Consider the following 24,020-nt stretch of genomic DNA (forward strand, 5'->3'; position numbering starts at 1 on the left):
CAAGAAAAAAATAGCCAGGCATTGTGGGGTTGCCTGTAGTCCCAGCTGTTTGGGAGGCTGGGGCAAGAGAATCACTTAAGCCCAAGAGTTTGAGGTTGCTGTGAGCTGTGACGCTACAGCACTCTACTGAGGGTGACATAGAGCTTTTTAGTGAGACTGCATCTCACTCTTATCATCCAGTGCAGTGGTGTCATTATAGCTCACTGCAATCTCTGACTCCTGTCTCAGCTTCCTGAGTAGCTGGGATTGCAGGCTACCACCACCATGCCTGCTTTATTTTGTATTTAGAGATGGGGTCTCACTCTTGCTCAGGCTGGTCTTGACCTCCTAAGCTCAAGTGATCCTCGCCCCTCGGCCTCCCAAAGTGTTAGAATTATAGGCGTAAGCCACTGTGCCTGGCTTTATATATGATACTGTTGCTAAACTTAGTGCCACTCCATCCCAAGGATCTCCTTTCATTCGGCAATGAGATTTTTATCACTTCCCTTTAACCCCTCATAGGCAACCTTCTTTTTAAATCCAAAAGTCTATATATTCACCTTATTCAGGACACTACATTTTCACTAAAACTCTTCAAAGCCATTTTGGATTTTTGTTACAGCAGTACCTTATTCCAGGTATTATTTATTGTATAACAGATTACCCAGAACTTAGCGATCAAAAATAACAAACATTTACTAACTCAACTTCTGTGGCTTGGGGAATGCCTTTAGTTCAACATCTCTGAGGAGGTTCTGTTCAGGCTGTCAGACTAAAAGTTTGCCCGAGTGAAGATCAGCTCAAGTTCACTTATATGATTGTTGGCAGGATTCATTTCCTTGAAGGCTGTTAGATACAGGGCTCAGTTCATCACTGGCTATAGGCCAGTGGTACTTCTTCAGTTCCTTGTCACACTGCCCCATCCATAGGATAGCTCACAGCACAGCAGGTGACTTCCCTCAGAGCAAGCTAATTCGAGAACATGCATCCAAGAGGCTTTCTGTAACCTAATTTCAGAATTTGACATTCTGTCCCTTGTGCAACATTTCTGTTCACTAGAAAAGAATCATTAAGTGCAGCCCATACTCAAGAGGAATGAGTTACACAAGGGCACAAATATCAGGAGGCAGGGATTATTAAGGATAATCATAGAGGTTGCTGCCACACCTGGGGATTGACAAAAAAGGTACTAGGGGCCGGTCTAGATGGTTCATGCATTTTGAGAGGCCAAAGTGGGAGGATCACTTGAGACCAGGAGTTCAAGACCATCCTGGGCAAGATAAGCAGCAAGACCCCATCTCTATAAAATATAAAAATTTTAAAAATTAGCCAGGTGTGATAGCAAACATCTGTAGTCCTAACTACTGAGGAGACTTAAGGGGGTAGGATCACTTGACTTCAAAGCTATGATAAGGCCCCTGCACTCCAGAGCAAGACTCTTATCCCCTCCCCCCACACAAAAAAAAAGAAAGAAAGAAAGAAAAGAAAGGTAGGAAATATTTGATATATATTTTTTTGGGTTTTTTGTTTTGTTTTGTTCTTTGTAGAGACAGAGTCTCATTTTATTGCCCTTGGTAGAATGCCGTGGTGTCACACAGCTCACAGAAACCTCCAACTCCTGGGCTTAGGTTAGGTGATTCTCTTGCCTCAGCTTCCCGACTAGCTGGGGCTACAGCTTGCCTATTTTTTTGTTGCAGTTTGGCTGGGGCCAGGTTTGAACCCACCACCCTCAGTGTATGGGGCCCGTGCCCTACCCGCTGAGCTACAAGTGCCACCCTGGTGGTGGTGGTGTTTTTTATTTTTTTTGCAGTTTTTGGCCAGGCTGGGTTTGAACCCACCATCTCCGGCATATAGGGCTGGTGCCCTACCCCTTTGAGCCACAGGTGCTGCCCGTTTTTTGTTTTTTTGTTTGTTTGTTTATGACAGAGTCTCACTTATGTTGCCCTTAGTAGAATGCCGACCTTAAACTCCTTCTGGGCTTAAGCAATTCTTTTGCCTCAGCCTCCCAAGTAGCTGGGACTACAGGCGTCCGCCACAACACCCGGATATTTTTTGGTTGTTGTCATTGTTTGGTAGGCCTGGGCTGGATTTGAACCCAATAGCTCCGGTGTATGTGGCTGGCTCCCTAGCCACTGAGCTATAGGCGCTGAGCCTGTGTTTTTTGTTTGTTTTTGTTTTGAGACAGAGTCTCAAGCTGTCACCCTGGGTAGAGTGCCCTGGTGTTACATCTCACAGCAACCTCCAACTCTTGGGCTCAAGTGATCCTCTTGCCTTAGTTTTTCTATTTTTAGTAGAGACGGGGTCTCGCTTTTGCTCAGGCTGGTCTCAAACTCATGAGCTCAAGCTGTCTACCCTCCTCGACCTCCCAGAGTGCTAGGATTACAGGTGTGAGCCACTGCACCCCAGTCTATTTTATAGTTTTTAAGAAACTAAATTGATAATTAAAACAATGTGCTTCTGGGTGGCGTCTGTGCCTCAGTGAGTAGGGCGCCGACCCCATATACCGAGGGTGGTGGGTTCAAACCCAGCCCCGGCTGAACTGCAACCAAAAAATAGCCGGGCGTTGTGGCGGGCGCCTGTAGTCCCAGCTGCTCGGGAGGCTGAGGCAGGAGAATCGCTGAAGCCCAAGAACTAGAGGTTGCTGTGAGTCCTGTGACATCATGGCACTCTACTGAAGGCGGTAAAGTGAGACTCTGTCTCTACAAAAAAAAACAAACAATGTGCTTCTAACTCTAGTAGCATCTTACTTAGCCTCATCTTTCTGAATCCTAAATTGTTTATAAAGTAAAATACAGGGCAGTGCCTGTGGCTCAGTTGGTGGGGTGCCGGCCCCATATACCGAGGGTGGTGGATTCAAACCCGGCCCTGGCTGAACTGCAACCAAAAAATAGCTGGGCGTTGTGGCGGGCGCCTGTAGTCCCAGCTACTTGGGAGGCTGAGGCAAGAGAATCGCTTAAGCCCAGGAGTTGGAGGTTGCTGTGAGCTGTGTGATGCCATGGCACTCTACCGAGGGCCCTAAAGTGAGACTCCATCTCTACAAAAAAAAAAAAGTAAAATACAGAGAAGCATTGTGAGATTTAACTTGAGAGAAGAGTTCTTTTTTATCTTCTAATTCTTTTCCTTTCTACCTCCATTATTTTTTTCTACTTAGTACAACCTTGGAAAAGCTCGAAGTTGCAGAGTCAGAATTTACCCATGTGAGTGTCTGGGATGTGGGGAAGGTAAATGCTTTGAAGGGCATAAAGAGAATCACCAAATGGAAGTTAAATCTTGCTTTTTGATAAATTTTATGCTTTTAATACCTTATAGTTAGAAAATTTACCTTTGCTGACCAGGTTGAAATTAAGTTGAATTTCATTCCTACCTCATCACATACTCACTCTACATCCTTAATTTTATACCCTTTTGCTTTTTCAGTGAGCGAAAACCCTCAGAATTTCTGGAACAAGGATCTACAATCTCTGTGATTTCAAGATGTCAGTTCTTGCCCCAGCAATGCTGAATTTTCTTCTTGGTCATCAAAAAAGGAGTATAATGGAGTGAGTGGCGCTCTCCATCACCTTCCTAAAGAAGAATCTCTTTTCCTTCCCCTTCCTCATACATGGACATTAGTGCCTCAGACACTTGAAGATCGCAGCATCTCTTCCACTCCAGAGTTGGGTGGCACGAATTTTCAACTGGCTAACCTTGGCTTCCATAATTGAATATTTTTCAAACCCCCATTTTTCATGTTGGAAATGGAGTTGCAGGACATGGTGGTTTTGTTAACCCTCATCTACATCTCACCAGGAGCTGGACTCTTAATTTCCTCATGACAGACTAGCTGGCACATTTTCCTACTTTAGTCTTTCTCTCTGGTACCTAGAAGACCCCTTTAAACTTTGTAAATGTTTTTCGGGTAGTATGGTTTTTAACCATCTCCCAGCCTCTTTTTTTTTTTTCCTTAAAAAAGGAAAAGAACAAACAGTACACAATTTTGTGCCAGTTTCAGATCAAAGCTTTAGAAGGGTTGAAGAGATGCCTGTTTATAGCTTTCCCTCAGAAGAGACCTAGTGTTTGCAGAGAAGTGTATTGGTTGCCAAGAGCAGCTCCTCTTTAACTCCTCCTCTCTTGATGAATTTCTTAAAGGCTGAAGGAATAGAGAGAGTGAAATATGGGGTAATGATTACCCCTTTTGTTAAAACTAGGGTAGTCATGTGGCTGAGAGATCAGAGCCCTTCTTAGGTAGGACCCTACTCACTGCCAGCCCGTAATGATTATTACTATTTTGCAATTCGAAATGTATTCTGATTGTTTTTTAAATACGAAGACTTATGAATTTTAGATCATTCTCCAAAGGAGATTTTTTTGCTCTTCCCACCTTTTCCAACAGTGTTCTGCTGTTTATGGAGCTAAGATGGAGAGGGGGGCACCTGTGTCTGTTTAACAGGCAGTCCTTATTTGTGAGGCTAGAGAATAATTTCTTACAACTCATGGTCAGCCAGAAGATTCTTGCCTTGGTGAGGTCATTGCTGTGCTGCATGTCCTGCCCCCTGTCTTTATGCAGAGAGGGTGGAAATGGGGGCTACAAACGCTGTCTCCTCCCCATCTCCAAGAGTTTCGGTCCTCTTTCTTATCCTTTCACTTTTGTCAGGGGAAGAAGGGGGCCTGATGTCTCAGGCAGATTGTTGAATTCCCATACTATCCCTTCTCTACCCCCACCCTACCTTGATAGTAGGTTAGCCCATACCCCAAATAACTGTCTATATTAGACACCCCCAGCCAGTTTTTGGCTTCCTGTCTTTGCTGCCATGTTCTTTTTTTACAAGAAAGAAAGAATTCTTGCTATTTTTTTTCATAATTTACTATTTATGATGTATTTAAGTGTTTTATTCAGGACAGAGTTCTGTAAGGGATGGGAGGGAATATTTGAGGGAGGGCTGGGTTTTGGGGAAAGGAATGGGAAAATCAACAACTTTATGAAGTGTCACTGTTTGCCTCTACTTTGTATTGTTCAGAAATGGCAAATGCAATATAAGTGATAAATATCTGGTTTTAATGTATTAAACTTTAATCAGTTATTTGGGCCTCTTATTCTTGATTATTTTTCATGTACTGTCTGCTCCACCCTCCTACTCCACCACTTGTTGCCCTGAACAAAAGCTGCGTGCATCCTTTCCTGTTTTCCTCACTTCAGCTTCAGTCTGTGGCTTCATTCACTATTTCTCAGCCACACCCACCATCTTAACAACTTTAAAAAAGGGTGGGACAAAGGCTTTTTCTAAGGTATGAAGGTGAGAAAGCTTTGGAGAGAAACAAGTTAACTGAACATTGTTCCTGTACCTTTCACTATTCCCTGTCTTGTTAAGATCATTGTCCAAGGCTGGGCACAGTAGCTCAACACCTGTAATCCTAGCACTCTGGGAGGCCAAAGACAGGATGGCCTCAGCTCACAGGTTTGAGACCAGCCTGAGCAAGAGCAAGTCTCCGTCTCTAAAAATAGCCAGGCGTTGTGGAGGGTGCCTGTAGTCCCAACTACTTGGCAGGCTGAGGCAAGAGAATCACTTGAGCCCAAGAGTTTGAGGTTGCTGTGAGATGGGATGCCACTGCACTCTACGGAGGGTCACAAAGAGAGACTCTCATCATCTCAAAAAAAAAAAAAAAAGGGGGCGGCGCCTGTGGCTCATGAGTAGGGCACCGGCCCCATATGCCGAGGGTGGCGGGTTCAAACCCAGCCCCGGCCAAACTGCAACCAAAAAATAGCCGGGCGTTGTGGTGGGCGCCTGTAGTCCCAGCTGCTCGGGAGGCTGAGGCAAGAGAATCGCGTAAGCCCAAGAGTTAGAGGTTGCTGTGAGCCCTGTGTCGCCACGGCACTCTACCCGAGGGCGGTACAGTGAGACTCTGTCTCTACAAAAAAAAAAAAATCTCCAAATGCACAGAGTAGTTGGAGGTCAAAAGAAGTAATTGTCCTGGGTGGCGCCTGTGGCTCAGTGAGTAGGGCACCGGCCCCATATACCAAGGGTGACGGGTTCAAACCCAGCCCCGGCTGAACTACAACCAAAAAATAGCCAGGTGTTGTGGTGGACGCCTGTAGTCCCAGCTACTCGGGAGGCTGAGGCAGGAGAATTGCGAAAGCCCAAGAGCTGGAGGCTGCTGTGAGTCCTGTGATGTCATGGCACTCTACCGAGGGCGGTAAAGTAAGACTGTCTCTACAAAAAAAAAAAAAAAGAAGAAGTAATCATCCTTTACAGGTTTCCAGTGTCTGAGAGGAGAAGATGTGCATACATACACAAGCAGCATGTTAGATGTGACCCACCTAAGGATTTAAGTACTCTGAAAGAGTGGTACAGAACATAAAATGGAAGGAAACTTAAGGTTACTATGTGCTAGAAGTGTTCAGAAACATTTTATTTCAGCACAATGACACAGAAGCATGAGAATGATTTGTTTTAGAAAATAAGAAACTGGTGAGAATGTTGGAGTGGATGCAGATGGATAGAGGCAACACTACTGCTAGGCTGAGGAATTTTCTTTTTTGAGACAGAGTCTCCCTATGTCGCCCTCAGTAGGTGCTGTGGTGTCACAGCTCACAGCAACCTCAAAGTCGGACTTAATCAATTCTCTTGCCTCTGCCTCCCAAGAAGCTGGGACTACAGGCACCCACCACAACCGCCCAGCTTTTTTTTTTTTTTTTTTTTTTTGGTTGGAGTTGTTTTTAGCAGGTTGGGCTTGGACCTGCCAGCCTCAATATATGTGGCTGGCGCACTTACTCAACTGAGCTATGGGCTTCGAGCCAAGGCTGAGGGTTTTTTAAGCTGAAGGTAGTGGGAACCCATGTAACATTTTTGCCCCTAAGTACCATATAATAAAAAAATAATTCAGGCTTGGCACGTGTAGCGCAGTGGTTATGGCGCCAGCCACATACACCAAAGTTGGTAGATTCAAACCTGGCCTGGGCTGGATAAACAACAATGACAACTCCAAAAACAACAAAAAAAATTGCTGGGCAGTTGTGGTGGGTGCCTGTAGTCCCACTGGGCAACATACCTTAAACCTCTCTACAAAAATACGAAAATTTAGCCAGGTATGGTAGTGGTCTCCTGTAGTCTTAGCTACTCCTCAGGCTGAAGCAAAAGTATAGCTTGAATCTAGGAGTTCAAACGTGTAGGGAACTGAGATCCTGCCATTGCACTGCAGCCTGAGTGACAGCATGACCCTGTCTCTGGAAAAATAATTCAGGGACTAATCTGTTGAAGTTCTATCAGAACTGGTAGAAAAGCAGACTGGTTAGACTAATAATTCAGATGTAAGGTTCTCAAAGGCTTGAATTGGATTTGAACCCACAGGTTCAGCCATATTGTGGACTGGATAAGGAATTGGAAGGAATTGGATCTGAAAATGTTGTAGGCATGAAAATGGTCTTTGTTGCCCTAACCTTGTCACTCCTTCAGTGTGCTCAAAACTGCTGAGTGGGGCAAAGATCCTCTTAGGATCAGAGGATCCCTCTAGCGGTCAATAGCAGCTAGTGCTTAAGCTACAGCTGTGTGCTATAAAATATATTCAGGTACAAGTCAAGCTTATTAGTGTGAAACTTCTTTTTTTTTTTTTTTGTAGCGACAGAGTTTCACTTTATTGCCCTCAGTAGAGTGCCGTGGCATCACACAGCTCACAGCAACCTCCAACTCCTGGGCTTAGGCGATTCTGCCTCAGCCTCCCCAGTAGCTGGGACTACAGGCGGCTGCCACAATGCCCGGCTATTTTTTTGTTGCAGTTTGGCAGGGGCCTGGTTTGAACCCGCCACCCTTGGTATATGGGGCCGGCGCCCTGCTCACTGAGCCACAGGCGCCGCCCTAGTGTGAAACTTCTAAAAGAGAAATCAGAATCATGGAATAATATAAAGTTGGAAATCCTCATCTGGCCTAATGTTTTACTCCCAAGCATGTCGATCTTAGCTATTCTGAAAGATAATTCATCAGAGATAAAAAATCTCATTTCTTTTTTTTGAGACAGTCTCACTTTGTCACCCTCAGTTGAGTGCTGTGAAGTCATAGCTCACAGCACCCCCAAACTTGCCTCAACCTCCTGACTAGCTGGGACTACAGGCATTCACAACAACACCCAGCTATTTTTTAGAAACATGGTCTTACTCTGGCTCAGGCTGGTCTCAGAACTCCTGAGCTCAGGCAATCCATCTTCCTCAGCCTTCCAGAGTGCTGGGATTACAGGTGTGAGCCACCTTGCCTGGCCATTGTGTAGCTTTTTAAAAGAAATAATTTTAATTTTTTTTTTTTTTTTAGATATTTTGGTTGTTATGTTTGAACTTTTCAATGATTTTTTTCCCTCTTTCCTGTCTCATGTTTTTTCTTCTAAATATATGAAATTTTACTCCTGTACAAACTATGATGGTTACCCATTTTTAAAGATATTCATTAAAACTTTACTGACACTGGGCAGCACTTGTTGCTCAGTGGGTAGGGTGCCAGCCCCATATACTGAGGGTGATGGGTTCAAACTCGGCCCTGGCCAAACTGCAACAAAAAAATAGCCGGGCGTCGTGGCAGGTACCTGTAGTCCCAGCTACTCGGGAGGCTGAGACAAGAGAATTGCCTAAGCACAGGAGTTGGAGGTTGCTGTGAGCTGTGACACAAGAGCACTCTACAGAGGGTGATAAAGTGAGACTCTGTCTCTACAAAAAAAAAAAAAAAATCTTTACCAACACCTAGATAATATCTACAATACTCCTACCTCCTATCCCTAAGTATGGTATTCTGTAGGCATGAATGTCCCTTCTCTCCTCCTCTCTTAGTCTCCCTCCTCCAGATAGAGATCTGGGATTTCCAATTGGGTATGTGTGTGTGTGTGTAAAATATTTTGAATTTGGGCGGCACCTGTGGCTCAAGGAGTAGGGCGCTGGCCCCATATGCCGAGGGTGACAGGTTCAAGCCCAGCCCTGGCCCAAAACTGCAACAACAAAAATATTTTCCAGGAGAAAACCCTAAAGAACTATTTTTCATTATTGATTTTCTAATGATTTGACTAATAGTTTACATTTAAATAAAATTTAAATTAAAAAAATATATATTTTTTGAATTTTATTTTCTTATATATTTGAGACAGTCTTGCTTTGTCACACTGGGTAGAGTGCCGTGGTGTCATAACGGGGTCTCGCTGTGCCTCAGGCTGGTCTACACCTCCTGAGCTCAGTCAATCCACACATCTGGGCCTTGCAGACTGCTAGGATAACAGGGCTGAGCCACTAGGTGGGGGCATGGATTTTATAATTTTTTTTTTTTTCCCCCAGACAGTCTTACTATGTCACCCCTGGGTAGAGTCCTATTGGCATCACAACTCACAGCAACTTCAAACGCCCACCACAAGGCCTGGCTATTTGTTTAGCAGGCCTGGGCCGGATTGGAAGCCACCAGCCTCAGTGTTAAAAGACTGCTGAGCTCATGAATTTTATTCTTGATTAACAAACAAAAATGGTTGGCCGGGCGCGGTGGCTCACACCTGTCATCCCAGCACTGGGAGGCAGAGGTGGGTGGATGACTTGAGCTCAGAGGTTGGAGACCAGCCTGGAGTTTGAGTGAGACCGCATCTCTAAAAACAGCCAGGTATTGTGGCGGGCGCCTATAGTCCCAGCTACTGGTTGGAAGGCTGAGGCAAGAGAATTGCTTAAGCCCAAGAGTTTGAGGTTGCTGTGACCCATGATATCACAGCACTCTACCGAGGGCGACAAAGTGAGATTTTGTCTCAAAAAAAAAAAAAAAAGAAAAAAAAAAGTTTACTGGTTTGCGCTTTGGAAGATTAGTTAAAATGGTTAATTCGTCGTTTTTTTTTTTTTTTTTTTTGGCGCCTACCCTGTGTCAGGCTTTGTACTGAGTTTAGGTAATTGCAAGGATTAAGACACTTGTCCTGGGCGGCACCTGTGGCTCAGTGAGTAGGGCGCCGGCCCCATATGCCGAGGGTGGCGGGTTCAAACCCAGCCCCGGCCAAACTGCAACAAAAAAATAGCCGGGCGTTGTGGCGGGCGCCTGTAGTCCCAGCTACTCGGGAGGCTGAGGCAAGAGAATCGCTTAAGCCCAGGAGCTGGAGGTTGCTGTGAGCTGTGTGAGGCCACGGCACTCTTCTGAGGGCCATAAAGTGAGACTCTGTCTCTACAAAAAAAAAAAAAAAAGACACTTGTCCTTCTTTAATTAAATGGAAGAAGAGCTAGATACGCAAACAAATTTAATTCAGGGGTATGAGAGCTTGTAGTAGCAGTGCTTACAGGGAACTGAGGAATCTAGAACATTCCTAAGTGATCCCTGCACTTTTTAAAAATGATGCTGAAAACAGACCGGCATTGTGGCGGGCGCCTGTAGTCCCAGCTACTTGGGAGGCTGAGGCAAGAGAATCGCTTAAGCCCAAGAGTTTGATGTTGCTGTGAGCTGTGACATTACAGCACTCTACTGAGGGTGACATAGTGAGACTCTTTTTTAAAAAAAAGGGTGAAAGCTCAAAGAGTAGGGCGCCGGCCCCATATACCGGAGGTGGTGGGTTCAAACCCAGCCTAGGACAAAAAACTAAAAAAAAAAAAAAGTTTCTTTAAAAAAAAAAAAAAGGGTGATGATGCTGGAATAGACACAGCCACAGCACTTTAAATGTTTCTTCCAAGCTTCTTTGAAATCTGGCCAGTGGGGTACACCACCTGAGAACAGGAATGCCAGGAAAGGGAGGTGAGGCCTTCTTTCTGGGATACTGGCTTCTACCCACGTCTGCTATAACCAGTTTGTTTCTGCTGCGCCTACCACTCCCAGAATTCAACGCGAAGGATGGGGCGGAACCAGCTGGCCGCGTCGAGATCTGTGATTGGCTACAACGGTGGGCCAATTGGAGGGGTTGTTGTTTGGCAGTCTGGGAGAAGCGGTCAGCAGAGGAAAGTGGCAAGATGGTGTTGGAAAGCACTATGGTTTGGTGAGCGGCTAGCTGGGGGCTCGTGGGGGCGGGACTGCGTCCCGGGTGCGTGAATCTCGGAGACCAGGCGCTCCTTGGCTAGGGTGGGGGGCTTATGGACAATATATGGCCTTGGGCCTAGAGGGAAAGAGCCCGATCGACTCCCTGAGTCATCCCAGGGCCGGGAGAGGCGGACAGGTCCGAGTCACCCCCGTTACCCCTCAACCCCCGGACAGCATTGGCTGTCCGATCCCTGCTGTTTTTCTCTATTTGAGCGTCGTCTTTTTTAGACCAGCCCCAGGTCGGCCTTTAGCCAGAGTCCTGCTTCTTGGACTCATCGCGTTAGTCTTAGTGCTTCCTGTTTCCAATTCACTCGTCTCTTGCCTTACCTTGCCCTGTATCATCTTTAAAGGTACATTTAGAGATTGCTTTCTGTGTGTCAGACATTGTGTTTACTTTGCTTAAACCTCACAGCAACACTTAAAGTAAACATCCCTCCATTTTGTAGTTGAGGATTCTGTTTAAGTCTCATGAGATGAGTCTCAGCGATTTTAAGCGACTTACTCGAAGTTACACAACTATAAGTGGTGAAGTCAAGATTTAAAGTCCAGGCTTTTATCCGACGAGCTAGCTCTTTTCATCAGTCTCAGACTTGGACTGAGTTGTGAGTCACATTAGAAGCTTAGGACATAAACTTTGGCAGAGTTTTAATAGTCCCTTCTAAGTGTGAGCATAGAATACAGTGCAGAATAATAAGTGAACACATACAAATTGCCAATTAGATGGAACAAACACCTAAGAAGTTTCTTTTTTTTCTTTTTTGGAGGAGGGTAGTGTTGCCAGATAAAATACAGGATACCTAGGGCGGCGCCTGTGGCTCAGTGAGTAGGGCGCCGGCCCCATATACCGAGTTTGGTGGGTTCAATTCAAACCCGGCCCCAGCCAAACTGCAGCAAAAAAATAGCCGGGCGTCGTGGCGGGCGCCTGTAGTCTCAGCTACTCGGGAGCCTGAGGCAGGAGAATCGCCTGAGCCCAGGAGTTGAAGGGTACTGTGAGCTGTGACGCCACACTACCAAGGGTGACAAAGTGAGATTCTGTCTCTACAAAAAAAACAAAAATAGGATGCCTGGTTAAATTTGAATTTCAGATGAACAATTAATACTTTTTAGTGTAAAAAATAAATGTGTCCCCAAAAAAGGGGGCTCCTAGCACAAGTGGGGCAACTCAACTGCTCTTCGTGCGGAATCGACATCAAGAGATTTCAGAAGCATAATTTTTTGGTATCTGGGCAGTTGGTGATCATTGGTCCCGGTGCCCATTAAAAAGAGAAAAAAAAGGTTAAAAAAATGTCCCAAATATTGCATGGGACATACTTATACTAAAACGTTAGTTGTTGTTTATCTGAAATTCACATTTGACTGAGACCTGTGTATTTTTATTTTCTACCTTTGGCAGCCACTAGGGCAGAACATGGTAAAATAGAAAGAGAGCAGGATTTGGAATCTAAGAACCTATGTTTTCTCGTATGTGGAGCTGCATGTTCCTGTGAATGTTAGTCCATCTATCACTTTTATTTGTCTATATAATGGGAATAGTGGTGACATCAGCCTGTGATCCTGCTCTGTAAACTGGAAAGCACTATATGTATATTCGTTTTCTTGGGGAGTGCTCAAGAAAAAATTGAAGAGGAGAGCCCTTAGCTAACAATTGCGGAGTTGCAGCACCTGGTGGCGGGGAACAGCAGAGGGCACAGTTCCCTGCACAGGTGCATCACTCCAAGGAGCTGTGTTGGAAGAAATGTGTGGACAGGCCAGGGAATTGCCTGGACTCTAGACTTCCACACGGAAGATTGTGTCTCTAGCTGTGTGGACGACTTCATTGACATCCACTCTTGCCATCACCAGTTGGTTTGCCCAAATTTGTGCAGAAAGGAGGGCAGTAGATCATCCCCCGGGAGAATGATAAAGCAAAGGACTCTTTATTAAAGCAGATTGAAGGGCTAGCAGGGGAAGTTTGTCAGTTGGTGCTAAAAAGTAACAGATCAAATGTTCAAAAAGTGAAATTTATGTATTTGGAATTCAGAAATTCCAGGTTGTGGCACATCAGTTATTCAATAAATGTGAATTCTCCAACTATAAAAAAAAAAGAAAGAAAAATTTGAAGAGGAATCAGACAGATGTTGAGAAGGAGAGATAAGTGAAGGGCATACATATACAAAGCTGTGAAGTGTAAATGCCCAGCATTTGGGGGAATAAGGAATAGAATCAAGTATGTGTATATTTTGGGGGTGAGAGGTTTGTTTTGAGAAGGTGTCCTACTATGTTGCCCTCGGCTAAAGTGCAGTGGCATCATCGTAACTCACAGCAACCTCAAACTCCTATCCTCAAGTGATCCTCTTGTCTTTGCCTCTAGAGTTGGTGGGACTACAGGCACACACCACTGAGCCTGGCTAATTTTTCTTTTTTTTGTAGCTATGGCATTCTCACTGTTGCTCAGGCTGTTCTCAAACTCCTAGCCTTAAGCAGCCCTTCTGTCTTGGCCTCCCAGATGGCTAGGATTACAGGTATGAGCGACCATACCCAGCCATAGTGTGACTGTTAATGCAGGTTGAATATCCCTTATCCAAAATGCTTAGAACCAGAAGTGTTTCAGATCTCCAATCTTTTCAAATTTTGGAATATTTGTATTACTCTGAGGATATTATGCAGGCATTTTTGACATTTTCAATACTATTTTTATACCACAGAGCATAGAATAAGCAAAAAAATCACAGTGAATGATGTCCATGGGTCTTGGCCCATGTGAGGCATCATGGGGAACCTGCCATTGGTGCAACTGGCCTCCCCAGTGCCATTTTATTGCTCTTTGTGGGTGTACTTGTGCTGGGGGAATCTGGGCTTGATTGGAAAAAAAATAGAATATCACCACTGAAGCAAGCTGGGTGGGTCTTTTTCTCCCTTGAGATTCTGAATAAACTGTTGTGCAGCTTTGTTTAGTTTTCCGCGTATCATATGAGGTCAGGTATGGAGTTTTCCACCTGTAACATCATGTTAGCACTCAAAAGTTTCTGATTTTGGATCATTTCAGATTTTATACTTTCCCATTAGTGGTACTCAACCCATATTTCCTTTTCTTTTTGTTTCCCAGTAGTTTCTTAATTACTTCTCTGGCATTTTTGGCTTGTTTTTATTGGCAGACAAAGCATACTAACAAAAAAATTGCCCCTTGGGGTGGCGCCTGTGGGTCAGTGGGTGGGGCGCCGGCCCCATATACTGAGGGTGGCGGGTTCAAACCCCGCCCCAGCCAAACTGCAACAAAAAAATAGCCAGGTGTTGTAGTGAGCGCCTGTAGTCCCAGCTACTCGGGAGGCTGAAGCAAGAGAATCACCTAAACCCAGGAGTTGGAGGTTGCTGTGAGCAGTGTGACACCACAGCACTCTACCCAGGGCAATAAAGTGAGACTGTGTCTCTACAAAAAAAAAAAAGAAAGAAAGAAAATTTCCCCCAAACCCATATTTTATTGCCAATAGTAATGAGGTGTCGGGCAGTGCCTGTGGCTCATATACCGAGGGTGGTGGTTTTGAACCTGGCCCTGGCCAAACTACAACAAAAAATAGCTGGGCATTGTGGCAGACGCCTGTAGTCTGTTACTCAGGAGGCTGAGGCAAGAGAATTGCCTAATCCCATGAGCTGGAGGTTGCTATGAGCTGTGACGCCATGGCACTCTACCAAGGGCAACAAAGTGAGACTCTGTCTCTAAAAAAAAGAAATGAGGTGTCTTATCTAGGCACTGCTTTCTTCCGTTAGCATAGATAAAATTATTGACTGTTAGAGCTGTCAGAGACTTCAGGTTGTCAAGAATTTATCTTCTAGGGTGGGTGTGGTGGTGGGCACCTGTAGTCCTAGCTACTAGCGAGGCTGAGGCAAGAGAATCGCTTGAGCTCAAGAGTTTGAGGTTGCTGTGAGCTATGTCACCATGGCACTCTACCAGGACAACAGGGTGAGACTGTCTAAAAAAAAAAAAAAGAAGAGAGAGAATTTATTATCTAGGAGCGTGTGTGGCAGGGTGGGGGCTGGTGGGGAGCCCAAGCATGCACCAGAGCCATGGCACTGATAGATAGCAGGTAAGCCAAGGACCCAGGCTGGGTAGCAGCCCTTGCAGCAGACCACCTCTTCAAGGTGTTTGTCACTGGCAAGACCCCCATCATCAAGTACTATGTCCACCAGCTCCTCTCACAGCACTACCAGACCACTGTCAGGGTGGACTTTGCCCTCAAGGTCTTCAACTGGCACAGCAGGACACTGGTGGGCTTGCAGCTGTAGGACATCTTGGGGCAGGAACAGTTTGGCAACGTGACCTGAGAATGCTACAAGGAAGCTGTTGGTGCAGTTTTCTTCCAAATGGAAGCCCTATTCCTGCTGTCCTTTAAGCTAACAAATGTGACCAGAAAAGGGATGGTGGCCAGAATCTTTCCTAGATGGACCAGTTCTGCAAAGAACATGATTTCACTGGGTGGTTTGAAACCTCTGCAAAGTATAACATAAACATAGACAAAGCCATCCAGTTCCCAAGTGGGGAATAAATATTCTTTCGAACCACCAGAGCTTTCCTAATGAAGAAAATTATGTGGACAAAATTAAACTAGATCAAGAAACCTTGAGAGCAATGAGCAAATCCCAGTGTTGCTGACATGGCTTCTGCTTCTCCTGTGCCTGCCTCCATTCTGAGTGAATTTCTGAGAAAGAGTTGTGGATGAAAAGCAGACTGAATCTTCCCACAGGCGCACATCAGAATACAGCACCATTGTATGCCTGCGCTTATTTGAAAATGGAATTTCTTTATTTTGGAGACAGTTTCACTCTCTTACATCAGGCTACGGTGCCATGGCATCATAGCTTACAGCGACCTCAGACTCTTGGGCTTGAGCAGTCCTCTTGCCTCAGCCTCCCGAGTAGCTGGGACTACAGGTGCCACCATGCCCAGCTCATTTTTCTATTTTTTTTTTTTTTTTTTTTTTTGTAGAGACAGAGTCTCACTTTATGGCCCTTTGTAGAGTACCGTGGCATCACACAGCTCACAGCAACCCCCAGCTCCTGGGCTTAAGTGATTCTCTTGCCTCAGCCTCCCGAGTAGCTGGGACTACAGCTGCCCGCCACAACACCCAGCTATTTTTTTGTTGCAGTTTGGCCGGGGCTGGGTTTGAATCCACCACCCTCGGCATATGGGGCTGGCGCCCTACTCACTGAGCCACAGGCGCCGCCCCCATTTTTCTATTTTTATAGAGACAGGGCCTTGCTCTTGCCGAGACTTCTCTCAAACTCCTGAGATCAAGTGATCCACCCACGTTGGCCACCCAGAGTGCTAGGATTCCAGGTGAGAGCCACTGTGCCTGGCCGTAAGCATCTTTTTAAATAACAGTTCCTCGGGATTTTGTAAGCCTTCCTTCCAAATTGTTGTTTTAATGAAAGGACTAGGTAGTTACCTCCAGTGCTGAGGTCATTTCAAGTCTATATTTTTGTCTTTGTATTCCATCCTCCCTTCTGAGTGAGGTTTTTATACTCTGTACCCCTAACCCTAACCCACTAAGGCTTGAAGTTTCTCTTTAGCAGTTTTCTATTCAAAACTTTTGTACTTCGGCTCCGCACCTGTAGCTCAAGTGGCTAGGGCGCCAGCCACATACACCAGAGCTGGCGAGTTCGAATCCAGCCCAGCCCACCAAACAATTATGACAACTACAACCAAAAAATAGCTGGGTATTGTGGCCGGTGCCTGTAGTCCCAGCTACTTGGGAGGCTCAGGCAAGAGAATCGCTTAAGCCCAAGAAATTGAGGTTGCTGTGAGCTGTGATGCCACAGTATTCTACCAGGGCAACAGCTTGAGACTCTGTCTCAAAAAAAAAAAAAATTTGTACTTCATGTAAAATTGTTATTATTAAATATAATTTGACCAGTTGTAGCTGATGTAACACCTCTTAAACATTAAATTACTCAAAAAGAAGCCATGCCACCCCAATGATCCTCTATAGGGGCTTAATAACTGCTTCTTTTACCCTTTTTTTTGGCCTCTGGGAAGCTAGAAATAGTATTTTGTATCTGGATACCTTTTTAAAAAAAATTTTTTTTTTTTAATCTGGAGACTTAGATTGTGAAAAGTTGCAGGGATAGAAGAGGTGAGACCAGAAATCCATGAAACTTCATTTTTGTACTTCATTCCAGCCTCCAAAGCCCTTAAGTGTTTTTTGTTTTTGTTTTTCTTGAGATAGAGTCACATTTTGTCACCCTCTGTGGGGTGCCATGCCTCTTAGCTCACAGCAACCTCAGACTCTTAGGCTCAAGCGATTCTCTTGCCTCAGTCTGCCAAGTAACTAGAACTACAGGCGCCCGCCACAACGCCTGGATTTTTTTTTGCAGTTTCTGGCAGGGGCTGGGTTTGAACCCGTCACCCCAGACACATGGAGCTGGCACCCTACTCCTTTGAGCCACAGATACCACTGAATACCTGGATATTTTTAGAGGCAGAGGGTCTCACTGGCTCAGGCTGGTCTCCAACGCCTGAGCTCAAGCTGTCCACTGTCTCGGCGTCCCAGAGTGCTGGGATTGCAGGCATGAGCCACCGCGGCTGGCATTGCTGTTAAGTGTTTAATTAGATGATTGGATTGTGCTTTTCTGCAACCTGTGCTGCCATGTGTGTGTTATTTTATACTTTTTTTTTTTTTTTGTAGAGACAGAGTCTCACTTTATGGCCCTCGGTAGAGTGCCATGGCATCACACAGCTCACAGCAACCTCCAACTCCTGGGCTTAAGCGATTCTCTTGCCTCAGCCTCCCAAGTAGCTGGGACTACAGGCGCCCGCCACAACGCCCAGCTATTTCTTTTTTTTTTTTGGTTGCAGTTCAGCCGTGTCGGGTTTGAACCCGCCACCCTCAGTATATGGAGCCGGCGCCTTACCGACTGAGCCACAGGCGCCGCCCTATTTTATACTTTTTTTTCTTTTTGACACAAGAGTCTTGCTCTGTCACCCAGGCTGCAATGCAGTGGCATCATTATAGTTATAGCTCACAGCAACCTCAAACTTCTGGGCTCAAAGTATCCTGCCTCAGCCTTCTGAGTAACTAGGACTATAGGTGTGAGCACTTGTTTGCCTGACTAATTTTTCTTTTTTTTTTTTTTTTGTAGCGATGTCTTGCTATGTTACCCAGATTGGTCTTGAACTCCCACTTTGGCCTCCCAAAGCAGTAGGATTATGGGCATAAACCACTGTGCCCAGTTTATAAATATTTTTAAATTACCTTACATTTCCTATATTTGGACTATTTTCTATTAATGGCAGACTTAGACTACTTATCCATGATAACACTTAAATGTAGCTTATGAAAGTACTTTTTTGTTTTTTTGAGACAATCTCATTATGTCACCCTTAGTAGAGTGCCGTGCATCACAGCTAACAGCAATCTCAAACTCTTGGGCTTAAGTGATTCTCTTGCCTCAGCCTCCCAGGTAGCTGGGACTGCTAGCACCCACCACAACACCTGACTATTTTTTTGTTGTAGTTGTCATTGTTGATTTTTGCTAGCCCGGGCTGAGCTTGAACCTGCCAGCCTCAGTGTATATGGCCTGAACCCTACCCACTGAGCTACAGGTGCCACCTAAAAGTACATTTTTTTAAGGCCAGGCTCACGTCTGTAATCCTAGCAGTCTGGGAGGCTGAGGCAGGTGGATTGCTTGAGCTCAGAAGTTCAAGACCAGCCTGAGCAAGAGCGAGACCCTGTCTCTGCTAAAATTAGAAAAATTAGCTGGGCGTTAATAAGGTGTGCCTGTAGTCCCGGCTACTCGGAGGCTGAGGCAAGAGGATCTTGAGCCCAGGAGTTTGAGGTTGTTGTGAGTTACACTGAGGCCATGGCATTCTAGCCTGGCAACAGACCAAGACTCTGTCCAATAGAATAGAATAATAAAAAAAAAAAATTTGTTTTTTTTTTTTTTTTTTTGAGACAGTTTTACTTTTGCCCTCAGTAGAGTGCCATGCGTCATAGCTCACAGCAACCTCAAACTCTTGGGCTCAAGCAACTTTCCTGCCTCAGCCTGCCAAGTAGCTGAGACTACAGCCGCCTACCACAATGCCCAGCTATTTTTAGAGATGCAGTCTCGCTCTTGCTTAGGCTGGTCTTGAACCTGGGAGCTCAGGCAATCCACCTGCCTTGGCCTCCCAGAGTGCTAGGATTACAGGCATGAACCACCTCGCCTGGCCAATAAAATAATTTTTTATATGCTATGGTATATCAATAGATCACCACTTTTGCTGCTTATCAGAATTGCCTATGGAGATTTTTAGAATTTTTCTCCTTCCGTCATTCTGAGTTAGTTTAAGGTAAGACTTGGTCATCTGTATATTTAAAAAGAAAAGTTTCAGGTGATTTCTGTGTTCTCCAAATACTGGGAACTGCTGCTGTTCACCACAGTGTTATTCACACAAAGGTGTGGGAAAGGGGTCCCTGGAACTGGAAGGAAGGTTTCAGAGAGATTCTTCAACATTTCTTCTCTTTAATTATTCTTTTTCCCAATCTGACAGTGTGGACAACAGTGAGTACATGCGGAATGGGGACTTCTTACCCACCCGGCTGCAGGCCCAACAGGATGCTGTCAACATAGTATGTCACTCCAAGACCCGCAGCAACCCTGAGAACAACGTGGGCCTCATCACACTGGCCAAGTATGGGGGACAGAGCAGGAGGGGCTTTGGTAGGTGGGTGGTGTTAACATGTTGTGTGCTGCCCAAAACATGCCACGAGATTGCCTTTTTTTTTTTTTTTTTTTGGTTTTTATTTTTATTTTTTTTTCTTTATTTTTTTTGTAGAGACAGAGTCTCACTTTACTGCCGTCGGTAGAGTGCCGCGGCGTCACAGGGCTCACAGCAACCTCCAGCTCTTGGGCTTATGTGATTCTCTTGCCTCAGCCTCCCGAGCAGCTGGGACTACAGGCGCCTGCCACAACGCCCGGCTGGTTTTTAGTTTTATTTACAGAGTCTCACTATGTCACCCTCAGTAGAATGCCGTGGCATATAGTTCACAGCAACCTCAAACTCTTGGGCTTAAGCGATTCTCTTGCCTCAGCCTCCCAAGTAGCTGGGACTACAGGCGCCCGCCACAATGCCCAGCTATTTTGTTATTGTTGTCATTGCTGTTTAGCAGGCCTGGGCTGGGTTTGAACCCACCAGCCTCAGTGCATGTGGCCGGCACCCTAACCACTAAACTATAGGCACCAAGCCCCTGGCTATTTTTAGAGATGGGGTCTCGCTCTGGCTCAGGCTCATTTCAAACTCCTGAGCTCAAGCAATCTGCCCACCTCAGCCTCCCAGAATACTAGTATTACAGGTGTGAGCCACCTCACCCTGCCCTAAGCACCAGGCATTTAAGAAGAATAGAGGTTGGTTATTGTCCAGGTCTCTAAGGAAAGGCTGAGTCAAACATGGTTAGGAGGAGCTTGTGCTGACCAGAACTCCCTAAAATGCTCTTCCCACACCCCAGCGACTGTGAAGTGCTGACCACTCTCACCCCCGACACTGGCCGCATCCTGTCCAAGCTCCACACTGTCCAGCCCAAGGGCAAGATCACCTTCTGCACTGGCATTCGTGTGGCCCATGTGAGTCCTGCAGGGCCCTGACTATTCTCGCTGCTCTGAGGTTCTGCCCCCAACATAGTCATTTCCCCTCTGGAATCTTGAGCTAGAACCAGAGCAAGAGGACCGAGAGGGCCAAAGGAAGCTACCCCGGAGTGGAGGATTACTGGGGGGTGTGAGTCCCAGGATCATTGAGGATTGTGAAAGGAAAAATTCCTAGAACTGATAATTAATCAGTTCTCTATCCATGAAGAGGCATAGCAGGAAGGGGGTTGTTCAGTCTTGTGTGATGGTAGACGTGAGATACCCAGAAACTACAGGAAACAGAATAGTGACAGAGGAAAGCACTGGTTGACAGGACCTCCTCTTCCTTTGCAAGCTGGCTCTGAAGCACCGACAGGGCAAGAATCACAAGATGCGCATCATTGCCTTTGTGGGGAGCCCAGTGGAGGACAACGAGAAGGATGTGAGTCCACGAGACAGCTGGGAGTGCAGCGGCCTGCATTTTGGAAGGAGGCTTTCCAGCCCTTTGGGGCATCTGGCCAAGGCGTGGGGCTCTTGGTTCTGGGGAAAGTGGACATGCAGGTTTCAGTGTTGCTGTTCGGGTCTTGGGGAGGCCAGCAGATTCTGTGTGCTTCTGTGAGCATGTTCTTTCACCCTCAAGTATGGAACAAATTGCTTGATTTTTCTCCCTTCCCAGCTGGTGAAACTGGCTAAACGCCTCAAGAAAGAGAAAGTAAATGTTGACATTATCAATTTTGGGGAAGAGGTGAGTAGAGACTGAGTAGGGGGCACTGACTTGGTTGTAAACAGAACAATCCTTCCCCAGAGGTGGCCCCATGCTGCTAGGAGAATGACACAGAAGTGACACAGAATGGGGAGCGTCAGGTCTAAAGGGGCATCTTCTGTTCTTCCTTACCCAGGAGGTGAACACAGACAAGCTGACAGCCTTTGTAAACACACTGAATGGCAAAGACGGAAGCGGCTCCCACCTGGTGACGGTGCCTCCTGGGCCCAGCTTGGCCGATGCTCTCATCAGCTCCCCCATTTTGGCTGGCGAGGGTGGTGCCATGCTGGGTCTTGGTGCCAGTGACTTTGAATTTGGAGTAGATCCCAGCGCTGATCCTGAGCTGGCCCTGGTGAGCAAATGTTGATCCCCAGTAGAGCGCAGGGGTCCTTCTTTGTCCTCTACTGACATACTTGTTACAGAGATTCAGCGGTGCTAAACAGTCCTAAACATCGCCATGACACGCATTCAATTTCCACGACCTGATTCCACTCCCTCTTCCCCATAATTCCGTCTGATCTTTACAGGGGCCAGTGTCAGACTTCTCACTTGCTTCTTCCAAGTCCTTCATTTTTTCCCCATGCCACTGCTTATCCCTCTGGCTTCTTCCCCATAGGAGAAGCAGAAGCTACTTGTTATGCCGCCTTCCCACACCCTCAGTTGACTCCCCAGCTCCAGTGAGAATGCAGGAGGGCAGTGTCTGATCTTCTCCTGTCCTTCTCCAGGCCCTTCGTGTTTCCATGGAAGAGCAGCGGCAACGGCAGGAGGAGGAGGCCCGGCGGGCAGCTGCGGCCTCTGCTGCTGAGGCTGGTATTGCTGCAACCGGTGCTGAAGGTAAAAGAGGTGGAATCTGATGTCCTGGGACGACAGGGTGCTAAGCATTGAAAGCTAGGTGCACATGTTGCAGGGGAGCGGGGAGGCATGGCAGGGTAAGAGTACCCAGCAGGGCCGGGCTGAGGGAGTGGCTTTGGGAGTGGATCTGTGTGGATGCAGCACCAGTTCCACCATGTTCCTTGTTTCCTTTTCACAGACTCAGATGATGCCCTGCTAAAGATGACCATCAGCCAGCAGGAGTTTGGCCGCTCCGGGCTCCCTGACCTAAGCAGCATGACAGAAGAAGAGCAGATTGCATATGCTATGCAGATGTCCCTGCAGGGAGCAGGTGTGCCAGGGCCTGGGTGGTAATGCAGAGGGTTGGGTGAGGAAATGGATTTGAACAGACTGATCTCTTTTCCTTAGAGTTTGGCCAGGCAGAATCAGGAGATATCGATGCCAGCTCAGCCATGGACACATCTGAGCCAGCCAAGGTGAGGGCTAACCTGCCCCCGTCAGGTTTAAAGTACAATTCAGATCCTCACACACTAAGACTGGGCTCTTTGCTCCTCAGGGCACCATACGTGAGTCCTGTGGGAGAAGGAAACTTGGGACATTCATTTCTTGTCTGTGGACCTCGCAGGGGCCACAGAATGCTAGTGGTCAGAGTTAGAGAAAGGTCCTAAGGTTCCTGGAGGGTGACTAGAGCGTCTGGGAGGAGGATAAATGAGAGCTGGCTGTGTGACAGCAGGAATCCTGAGTGTGCTGGCTTCTGTTTTAACCCTCTGAGTTCAATTAGCAAAATCTCAGGCTCCTTGATTTGGTCAGTAATACATGTTTGCATTCATACTGTGTGTAGCTTTTGCCAATTTGTCCCTTCCCTTGATTAGAGGTGCCCACACAGGAGAGATGGGCTCAGGCCATATGCTTCTGTCTGTCATACCTGCTTGCTCTCTGCCAACCTGTGCCCCACCCTGAGCCATCTCTACCTTTTTTCAGGAAGAGGATGATTATGATGTGATGCAGGACCCCGAGTTCCTTCAGAGTGTCCTAGAGAACCTTCCAGGAGTGGATCCCAACAATGAAGCCATTCGAAATGCCATGGGCTCCCTGGCCTCCCAGGCCACCAAGGATGGCAAGAAGGACAAAAAGGAGGAAGACAAGAAGTGAGACTGAAGGGGGGAAAGGGAAGCTGAACCTGCTCAGGGTACCGCCTGTGGGCTGTGGACGGGTTAGGTGTGCGCTGTCTGTAACCATTACAACCTAAATAAAGCTTGGTGACTTTTTTTCTTTTTTGCTTCAAGTGGTGGTAGCTTTGACTGGAGAGGAGGAGCACGTGGCCTGAAGGAGCCTTCACTGTCCATATCTCTGAGTCTCACTTCCTGTTTGCCCATCCTGACCCCCTCGCCTTCCCCCCAGCTCCTTCTGAGATAGTCCTTCTCAGTCCCTACTGCCCTGGGGCTGCTTTACTTTCTCTTTAAGAGAAGCTTTGCCAAGAGCCTACTTTGTGTTGGGCACTGAGGCCACAGAAGTGAGTAGAAAGGAATCATGATCCTTGGGGACTCAGGGACCAGGAAAGCACCCAAATGTAAATGCCATACCTCTGATAAGTGCCAAAAGAGAGGCAGGAACGAAGCACTGGGAATAGTGGAGGAAGAGCCAAGCTCTGCAGCCTCTCTGAAGGCTTCTGGAGGTTCTATTTGAGCCCTGAACAATTAAGGAGTAGCTCAGAGACTGGCTCCAGCGGCAGGAGATAAGAGTAGGAAAAGTAGGCAGCACGTGGGACACTGAGGACCTGGCAGTCTTCAGGCCTGACATTGATAGGTGGGCTCTAAGAAGCCACAGCATAAGGCATGGTGTATCTTTGTGGAACACCAAACAGGTTTTCTTGTGGGTTATAGGAGTAGAATGCAAAA

At 46.5% G+C, this 24,020-nt stretch overlaps 2 protein-coding genes and 2 pseudogenes across 10 annotated transcripts in view; all 4 read left to right on the forward strand.

Annotated features, from left to right (window-relative positions):
* PIP5K1A (phosphatidylinositol-4-phosphate 5-kinase type 1 alpha) overlaps nucleotides 1-5,042 on the forward strand; it is a 69,412-nt gene extending 64,370 nt beyond the window's left edge. For 5 of the 8 annotated variants that reach the window (XM_053590740.1, XM_053590746.1, XM_053590742.1 and 2 more), the window contains 2 exons: nucleotides 3,131-3,176; nucleotides 3,397-5,042. In XM_053590740.1, the coding sequence (XP_053446715.1) occupies nucleotides 3,131-3,176; nucleotides 3,397-3,399 (49 nt within the window). In that variant the 3' untranslated portion in view covers nucleotides 3,400-5,042. The remainder of the gene's footprint in view (nucleotides 1-3,130; nucleotides 3,177-3,396) is intronic. The other 3 variants (XM_053590738.1, XM_053590743.1, XM_053590745.1) reach the window with 1 other exon arrangement.
* A 5,783-nt stretch (nucleotides 5,043-10,825) lies between these two features.
* Nucleotides 10,826-23,390, forward strand: PSMD4 (proteasome 26S subunit ubiquitin receptor, non-ATPase 4). 2 transcript variants are annotated; one of them, XM_053590768.1, is made up of 10 exons: nucleotides 10,826-10,914; nucleotides 19,459-19,599; nucleotides 20,414-20,528; nucleotides 20,884-20,970; nucleotides 21,205-21,273; nucleotides 21,428-21,643; nucleotides 22,017-22,125; nucleotides 22,322-22,453; nucleotides 22,531-22,598; nucleotides 23,104-23,390. In XM_053590768.1, exons 1-10 carry the CDS (start codon nucleotides 10,889-10,891, stop codon nucleotides 23,272-23,274), a joined length of 1,134 nt encoding a protein of 377 aa, XP_053446743.1. In that variant the 5' UTR covers nucleotides 10,826-10,888; the 3' UTR covers nucleotides 23,275-23,390. The 2 variants fall into 2 exon arrangements, with proteins under 2 accessions (XP_053446743.1, XP_053446744.1); XM_053590769.1 differs by lacking the exon at nucleotides 10,826-10,914 and adding an exon at nucleotides 16,246-16,266.
* LOC128587053 (uncharacterized) lies at nucleotides 12,088-12,212 on the forward strand (annotated as a pseudogene).
* Nucleotides 13,705-16,123, forward strand: LOC128586428 (ras-related protein Rab-32-like; annotated as a pseudogene).
* Nucleotides 23,391-24,020: the final 630 nt, after the last annotated feature.

The sequence above is a fragment of the Nycticebus coucang genome, chromosome 5 (genome assembly GCF_027406575.1).
Source record: "Nycticebus coucang isolate mNycCou1 chromosome 5, mNycCou1.pri, whole genome shotgun sequence".
NCBI classification, from domain to species: Eukaryota; Metazoa; Chordata; class Mammalia; order Primates; family Lorisidae; genus Nycticebus; species Nycticebus coucang.